Source organism: Pistacia vera, unplaced genomic scaffold (assembly GCF_008641045.1).
Source record: "Pistacia vera cultivar Batoury unplaced genomic scaffold, PisVer_v2 Contig195, whole genome shotgun sequence".
Taxonomy (NCBI): domain Eukaryota; kingdom Viridiplantae; phylum Streptophyta; class Magnoliopsida; order Sapindales; family Anacardiaceae; genus Pistacia; species Pistacia vera.
In genome coordinates, this window is record NW_022195996.1 from 1038158 (window position 1) to 1047096 (window position 8939).

An 8939-nucleotide genomic window follows, 5' to 3' on the forward strand; every position below is an offset into this window, starting at 1 on the left:
CACATTGAAAAGTAAAATTTGCGCATTCCAAAGGGTAATAAATTTTGCAAACAATTCATATGAAAGTCTTAATACCGAGTATGTACAAGACACTCCAGCCTGATTGATTGATCTCTCTAGAGAGAGAGTACACAACGAAGTTTGAAGCCCTTACTATATAGTAAAATGATATCCAACCCAAACTGGACTTGAATAAACTCCGGTCCAACTGAACTATTCCGGCACTCCATAAGTCCATATGAAGGGCAACAGCCATATAGTATTCAACATTGATAAAATCTACTGACCAGAATTCCCTAAAAGACGCTCCACAGCAGCATGAACATTTCCTGCAGTGGCAATTAAAGCCCGTATATTTTCTTGAGTATCAAAGAAACCCATTTCTTGAAGTTGTGACAATTGGGTGGCATATAATTGTTCCGGAGGCACTGAAAAGACCAACTAAAATAAGTACAATACAGACAAAGATTAAGGTAAGTCATACAAAATAATAATGAGGATGCAAGTGTAACCATCAGATCTGGGAGTAGCCAGGCTGCCAGCTCCAAGTCCACCAAACATGTTCATCAACATCTCCAAGCCACCCATGTTGTTAGGTGCTCCTAGAAATACAATTTTCACATTAAAGAAAAATGAAAAATGAAAAAACTACAGAGTCAGTATAACTTTTAGCACATACGCATACAAGATGCTGCAGGGGAAACGCAAACAGAATATAGAAAACTGACAGAACATCAATAGGGATCTATGCAGTAACCTTCCACAAACAAAAATAACTAAGCACAACAGCCATTGTCAGCACAATTTCCAGTACATAGAACATATACCAGAGGGCAATCTGAGCAGAATATAGAAAACAGCCAGACATTCAACATGAAGGATCTTTCTCATGGCCTTACTAACAACAATCACCAAGAAAATGTTTCCTGGTAATAGAAGAATTCTTATGAAAAATCCTTTCATGAGGTAAGAGGCATCTCATATCTATAACAAACCACCATTTGTATTTAAAGCTTGTCAACTGCAGAAATGATAATTTTGTATGGCATGCTGCAAAGCAATAATCTTCCTCAAAATCATCAAATATGATTGTAGAAATAATAATTCCAGAAAAAGAGAAACGCAGGGAAAAGAAAGTATGGACAGTCAACTGGATACCTGCCCCTAAACCAGTCTGGCCTGGTTCCCTGCAAGAGAGCACCAAATTCAGGGAAAACATTAAGATATAATTAAATATAATAATAGTAACTCAAATGAATATTATTACATTAATCAACCGTCAAAAAAATGAACTAAAACTAGCCTAGTAACTGAAATGAAAAACCAGCCACTAAAATAAGCTCAAAAGTTGAACCTTTTGAAATAGATTCAACCAGGAGGGAGAACCAAATGATTCAGCGTGCTAAGGACAGCAGGGAGGAAGACAATTCAATTCTACCCTTCTCATTTCTTTCTTGTTAAATGATAACATTCTAAACTGGAAGGAACCTGAAAATAATTAAGCCCGGATGCTAACTATGACAAAGGCTTTTTATTGGGCTAAGTCCATTTCTACTATTACCCAGGGTCAAGCAAAATATGGTAAGCCAAACTCTTGATTCAGAAGTTGAAACCATGGCTCATGACCCAATTTCTAGAACAAGTTTTTCAAGCAACAAGCTAAAACCAAAAGAGTTATCCGGATAAGTGCACTAAATCTAACGTAAAACAATCGAATCATGTTTTGACTAAAAAACTACTAAAATAAAAAGATAAGAATCTAGTCAAGGTTCCTCATCAAATAAAACCCAATTCAACCCAAAAAGAAAAAAGGACTTAATCCTGCATCTGGCTACATGAAGTCTTTCAGAAAAAATTAAGAGAATCAAGCCACTGCTTACTGGGGAGACTGTGACCGACCAAGTTGAGCCAACAGGGATTGCTGCAAAGTCAACATTTGCTGCAAGAGAGAAAAGGAAAAACAATAAGCAACTCACATGTCAACCTTACCAGCACATCATTCCACACACTACAATTCAAAAATCATTCCTATACACAAAGCCTTCAACTTCACATAAACTAATTATAGGTTTGGATGAGAAAAAATATTCATATACAAATCTCAGTAGCTTATACAGGAAAAAATTTCACAATAGGCAATTCCAATCCAGCATGCCATGTGTACTTTTGCAACTGTGAAGGTGTTCGATGGGAGGTGGATGGAGAAATAAATATAAATGTTCCATGAGCAAAAGGAGGATTGCAGGTTCCGAGTGAAAGGGAGGAAGAGAAGGAGATAAAGAGACACACTGAGCAAAAGCATGGCTGAACAGCTGCAAACTAAATAAACATACCTGCATTGTCTCAGGAGAAGTCAACTGACGAAGAAATTCAGGATTTTGCATCATTTCTCTGAGTTGAGAATTGGAATCAAGTACGTTACGCGTCTGGGGATTAAGCCCAAGAATCTGTAACTTCATAATGTTAGATAACAAGATTCATCAATCTGAACCATATCTTTTGCAGGAAACAGTAGAACTTTATACCTGGTTCATGTACTGTGGGTTGGAGAGAAGGCTTTGCATCATTTGTGAAATAGCCGGATTCTGCATCATTTGTGAAATAGCCGGATTCTGCATCATCTGATTCAGTGAATTAGTATCCTGCATGGCACCCAACATGCTTTCAAACCCCGGGAGACCAAGTCCACCTAAGCCAGCAGGTGTCTGTGGCCTCGCATCCCCAAGCGGATTAGACCTTGCGGTGTTAGGCGGGGCACCTCCAGCTGCTAAATTTAAACTTAGTCAAGAACTGGTTGTCAGGAAGTAATGAACATCTATTAACCAGCACTTTTAAACACAAATGATGAATTTGAGGAGGGGGGAAAAAAAAAAAAAAGAGAGATAAGAAGAAGAAGAAAAGTTGCCTGCCTGAAAATTGTATAAATGTATAGAAAATAACTCAACAGATGTTGCAATCATTCAAACACTAGAGTATAGCAAACAAACTGTTTTCCTCCAAGTTCCACAAGAACTCACAAAAAACTGTTTAGTCAGCCAAGGGATCTATGAAAACAATTAAAAGAAAAAAGGATCCTCTTTTATAAGACGTAAAAGTTTGTGCTAAACCCATCATATTTCACACATAGCTAAATGTAGAGCCTCAATGAGTTTCTCATCTACTGAAATCCAGAGAACAATAAAAACGATACAAAGAAGATGGACAAATATATTGCTTAAGAACCAAACGTCATTAAGAAAAAACCAAGGCATTAACTGCTTAAGACTTTGAATATCTTGAATAAAACAAGAAGCAACCGAGAGCAAAAGCTTACTGCCACCAGATGCCCAAGGATTTGGAAGTGGATTAGTATTGGGAGCAGGAGAACCAGTAGTATCAGAATTAGTGGTTGACGGGTTAGTTGACCCATCTCTGGCTTGATTCCCAGCTTGATTACCCAAGAGAGCAGTAAAAGGATTTGCAGTTTCATTTCCAGCATTTCCAGTCATTGAGGTTGCATTAAGAAATGGTTCCTGAACAGTTTCATACATGCGCCGAAGCATATTGAATCCCTCGGGAGAAGATTCAATGTTGCTCATTGCTCTATCAGTATTGCGCATCATTTCCCGCATAAGCTCTGGGTTTCTAGCTGCTTCAAGCGTCTGACGTAGTGTGCCAGGATCATTAAGTACGTGTGCTAGCTCAGGGTTTCGATCAATGATTTCACGCATTTGAGGATTGTTCATTATCAAGTTTCGCATTATCTCTGGGTTATTCATGAGGTTCTGCACAACAGGCATGTTCATTATTTCTCTCATGATGTTAGGGTTCCGGGTCAATTGTTGCTGCACTTGTTCAAACTCAGGAAGTCCAGCTCCAAATAAACCGCCAGGTGCACCACTGCCACCTAAGCCATTCATGCCAAGACCAGGAAACAGTGAAGCTCCAAAACCAGATCCTCCCAGAGTATCACCTTCATTTGTACCTACAGCTCTAGCAGCATTTTGAGCTGGAGTTGAACCTCCAGTATTGGTTGCTACAGTAGGGTTTGGTGCTGCCGCAGCCGCAAAACCACGAACCAAGTGCACAGTGTGATCCGCCTCCAGACCTAACCATCAAAGAAACAGAACGTTCACATTAATCATGGTACATAACATTGCAAAAATCTTTGCTTCCAGCAATTTATCATTCACTCTAGCAAGTTTCCATCAAATATAAAAATTTATGCTGGTAAACTATTTACCCCAAAAAAGTGTACAAATGCGATTCTAGGGCAAATAATTTCCAGTGGAAGCCACTGACAATACCTTGGCACAATTCTACACTAAATGCTCAGGCAAGCAACAAAAAAGAGTTGAATAATAGTAATAATAATAATTACAGAACTTCTACTACAGCATAAGTTGTCGCTCAAATTGATGGAATATAAAAACTCTTCGACATGCTGTCCTCTGATTTCAACTCTGAACTATGTTCCAGAGAATCAAGAGCATAACCATGTCAAAGGAAAATACAAAATCATAAGAAACTCCTTTCCAGTTTCTAAGGTGATTCAGGACTACAAATACAAATTACTTACTACAAATATAACACCACTTATCATAATCAATCATTTTATCCTTACATGTTGAAGTTTACCATATTTGTAAACATTACATAAGACAAGGATAACTTAAAAAGATGATTCTCTTCCTTTTTCTTAACTTTCTGTCCAGCTTCCATCCCTTCATGTAATGATTACGATTTGAACATCAACGGTTTGACGTTATATTGTTTCCCCTTCCTTCCCATCTGACCTTTTTGAATTTCCTCCCTACTTCTGACCCTCCTATCTTCATTCTACAGAACGCCCCAAAGATACATCATATTAATAAATCCAAATGAAGTTTTAAAAAACACTGTTAATCAAAGAGGTTTTAGATGGTGGCATCTTTTAAGAAGTCAGATAGACTGTCGGAAAATTGATGGTCTATGATAAAAATTTAGCTCCAACATGTAGGTGTGAGAGGGAAGACTCACTTTCCAAAATCCATACTTTGGAGCACAACGCAACTGAGCATCAATTCTAAACTAGGTGTGTTCACAGCTTCCCATACACAAACCACGGTTCAATACTCCCATCTTCAAATAAACCCAGTAGCATAAATAGTTAATATCCTGTGTTTTATCGTCATCAACTCATTTAATCGAACATATAAAACCAAAAATCGTATAATAATCCCTAAAAATGAACTCCAATTCATGCTCCTTAATTTAATTATCCACATCAATCACTCAACAAATCAAAACGAAGATTCCACGACATCAATTCAAAAAAAAAAAAAAAAAACCAAAAAGGTACAAACAGATATATATTATTATCAAAAAAATGGAATGATAAGACGGTACCATAGCTTTTTAGGGTTTGATCGTCCTTCAAGATCCGACCCTTGTAAATCAACCGCTGTTGTTCAGGTGGAATTTCGCACTTCTCAGAGAGAGCAGTTTTGAAAGATTCAACGGTGGATTCGAGATCGATATCCACAGAAAATTTCGAGCCGTTGGAACATCTGATGTTGACCTTCACCGCATCTCCACCGTTTGATTCGCTTACCTCCTCCACTGCTCCGTCTACTCCACCCCCCATCCTCGGGAGGCCCCTTCAATAATATTAAAAGAAAGAAAAAAAAACTAAAAAAAAAAAACAAAAACAAAAACAAACCGATCTATCAAATTAAAATTTTACCAAACCCTAGCCCTAAAATAACGAAAAAAAAAAAAAAGCAAAATCGATTAGATTTAAGAACCCAAAAATGCAACAAAGTGTTTGTGTTCGTGTTCGTGTTGGTGCGCGTGTTGCTGTGTGACAAGATTTAATACAAATGGAGGAATCGCGTGATACTGAGTTTTGGTTAACCCACCTAAGACGTGAAACAAAAACAACAAAAATACGATAATAAAATAAAGAGGACAAAAGAAAGAAGGGAGAGTTGTTTGTTTGTCTGTTGGTTGTGGTGCTTTGTTGAAGAATAGAATTGATGTGATATTCACGGGCTGATGGCGCGAGTTTGTCACACTCGAGAAGAAGAAGGTGGGTTGTCCGTATGAGATGATTGCCCAATTGATTTTGAGCAAGCTTAATGGGAGATCTTGTTCCTCCTCCACGCTCCTACGGCACGCGTCACTAGAATCTTCTTCTGTCATCAAACCTCGTTTAATGGGCTTCAGCCTCGCCTACTTTGGGCCTGATGGGCCGTTAACGATTAGGTGCCCAAATTTTTAATGAAGATGTTGGGTTTTGTTGTGGTAAAGCTAATTAAGGAGTGTTTGGTTTAGGAGATTTAATCGAGTGGAGCCCATGCATTTCTTTTCGTATTTCACATCAATGGTCATTGGTCAGAGACGGTGACTGGTGAGACGTTTCAAAGGGCATGTACAGTTAACACAACCTATATATATATATATACACAAAAAACCCTGGGGACCCTTTTGCATTTTACTCAACTTACCCTTCTTAAAACGGATCTGGAATAATTGATTAATAGAGCAACTCATTAAGTGTGTAATGTGAGCCATCCTCTACCATAGTGTAAGGTTCATCAAGATGTATAGGTGCACCGCAATAGCCGCTCTCTGCCTAGCATGAATGAGAAAAAAGGGGGTTTTCGCATCTAGATGGATCATCAGGATTAGGAAGCGGGCTCTAAAGGCCCTTTTTTCTTGAGATTACCCATCTCTGCTACCACCCTACATGGATTCTCCTCAAAGAGATTAAACATATATTTTTAGCTTCTCATCTATTCAAAGGTAGCAAAGTGGACTTATTTGCCCCTGTCTCTCTTCTCGAGCTATTCCCAATAGTTTGACGTTCGGCTGTAAAGAAGAAAGTGACTTGTTCTACTGAAAGCATAGGGCACAAAACTACCCTTTTTTCATAAGATTGCAGAACTCTGCTACTCCCCTACATGGGTTACCCCTAAAGGGAAAGGGATTAAAACAGAGTTTCCTAGCCTCTCAATGAAGGGTGCCCCTACGGGAGACTGAAAAAGACGAATTATTCGAACGAAAAAATGAGTAGAACGCCTTAGATCTACTTGAGAATGGGTATCTGCCAAAGTGGAAGAATGCCTTAGGCCGAGTAGAACCAATGATTTCACACTCGTAACCATCGAAAAGGGAAGCCGAAGAGCTCCAATCCCTTGATTTCATAGCCATTGCCGGGAAAGAGTCAGAAGACAGTAGGTCGGGAGGAAGGGATGTAAGCCCTAGAGGTTGGTAAATCAGTGTGGGAAAGCCCCTCGTTTGAGTATGCGCCATCCCCCTCACTTCTAGAAAGTCGTTAAGCGTATGTGTCGCTTGAGACTTTGGTAGAACATCCGGCTGCAGAAGGCATCTAGTTTGAAGATTTGTTCCGAAACCAGTAATCATCAGAATATGCAATTACCTAATCAAAATATACAAAACTGGATCTGGAAGGAATGTCATTAAGTGAAGGAGTCCTCATAAGCGCATAGACAAAAGAGCTTGGTGCTTATTGTTCACCTGTTACATACACATGGGCAAGACGAAGAAAAGCCCCATTTATATAGTTGAGCAGTGAGAACTGCACTTGCATTAGTAGGGGCGATTAAATATACTGTCCACACTCTTGTCTGCGAAGCGAAGCAAGGTTTTGAAAAACCAGTTACTCCTCTAATAATGGCATAGGCGAAAAGTTTCCTACAGCAAGCTCGAGCAGAAGGCAAAGACAAAGGACAATAAAGCCCTACTTCTATCCAATTCCGACAAGGTAATCCAATTGGAAAAACCTGACTGAACGTGAGGATGTTATGTCGACTTAATCCGTGGTTGAATATGTTATGTCGGCTTAGCCAGAAGTTGAAGATTTCGATGGTCTAGCCCGAAATAGGAGTGAGAAATCTCTAAAAAGGCGAGCTGGGCTCAGGAGCCGCTCAAGGGAAGAAGGATCTCGGGATTAAACCTGATGTGATGAATTAGTCCTCCTACTCAAAGTCGTCATCAACCACTTTCCGTCTTGGATCTGAGTCAACGGCATTAGCATTTTCTTATCACTACGCTGTCTATGAAAAAAGAAGCTAGGCAGCTTCGCCGTATTGCCACTTTCTTGCTTTTAAAAGCTTAGGTTTGAGAGTCTTTACATGATACCTAATAGGTGTAAAATAGAGGTTTAAAGGTCTCTAGCAGCCTCTAAGCCCGTTTCACTCTTTTTCTACAATCATTGGCGTAACATAATTGGCAGATGCCCTTACTGCGGATTCGTCTAGTCATTGAGATTTGCCTCTTTTGCTCTCCCATTCAAAACCAGGCAGAAAGACTTTCTACCCATCATGTTGTCCAAAGGTCGAACTAGATTACTATACAAACACAAAAACAATGTGGCCGTTTGCAGATTCTGCCTCGCTGAGTGGTTTTGTATCACAGTCTTCTAGCCCTGATGCCTATCCTCAAAGGAATAAGGCAGGCCAAAGTGATAAACTGATCCATTGACCCGTTCTTTTTCGGAGTTTAGGTCTATTACCAGGCTTAGACCAGGTCTACCAAACGGTGATGAACCAATTCCTCTTTTCGCTTCCGTTACAACCGGAGGTCTTTCGCTTTAGTTGTGTCGCAGCATATACTTCCATATATATGTTTACAAAAGAATCTCACAAATCTCTCTTGTAAACTCTGATATGACAACAGAGTTGGTAGCTTCACCATACTTAGGATACAAAATAATTTTGATTAGACTCAAGAAATGATCGTTTATAAACTGTTCCTCTCTAAGGAACGGTCATTCCTTCCTTGTGGAATGGGTCATTCCTTGAAGGAACGGTAATGGTAATTTCTTATGGAACAGTCATTCCTTCCTTGTGGAACGGCCATGTAAAGAAAAATGGTCATGGAATGATAATTTCTTATGAAGGAACAACCATTTTCTTTTTATGGAATGAGAGTTTCTCATTCCTTATAAAGAAAAT

General features: G+C 39.2%; 1 protein-coding gene across 2 annotated transcripts; it reads right to left on the reverse strand.

Annotated features, from left to right (window-relative positions):
• On the reverse strand, positions 1–5963 carry LOC116127729 (ubiquitin domain-containing protein DSK2b-like). Of its 2 annotated transcripts, XM_031413371.1 has the most exons (9): positions 5880–5921; positions 5368–5618; positions 3314–4087; positions 2526–2767; positions 2334–2447; positions 1881–1939; positions 1159–1187; positions 513–602; positions 1–428 (listed from the first exon to the last, which is right to left on the reverse strand). In XM_031413371.1, the coding sequence occupies exons 2-9, from the start codon at positions 5603–5605 to the stop codon at positions 280–282; spliced, it is 1695 nt and encodes a 564-aa protein (XP_031269231.1). In that variant the 5' UTR covers positions 5606–5618; positions 5880–5921; the 3' UTR covers positions 1–279. The 2 variants fall into 2 exon arrangements, with proteins under 2 accessions (XP_031269231.1, XP_031269232.1); XM_031413372.1 differs by having other exon boundaries at positions 2526–2764; positions 5368–5963.
• Between the last annotated feature and the right edge of the window lie 2976 nt (positions 5964–8939).

Excerpts from the sequence above, each read along its gene's own strand:
- LOC116127729 (XM_031413371.1), bottom strand. The coding sequence starts at position 5,605 with ATGGGGGGTGGAGTAGACGGAGCAGTGGAGGAGGTAAGCGAATCAAAC. Across the intron at positions 603-1,158 it reads CCAGACTGGTTTAGGGGCAG|GAGCACCTAACAACATGGGT; the intron begins GTATCCAGTTGA and ends TTGTATTTCTAG. Across the intron at positions 429-512 it reads GGCTACTCCCAGATCTGATG|TGCCTCCGGAACAATTATAT; the intron begins GTTACACTTGCA and ends TGGTCTTTTCAG.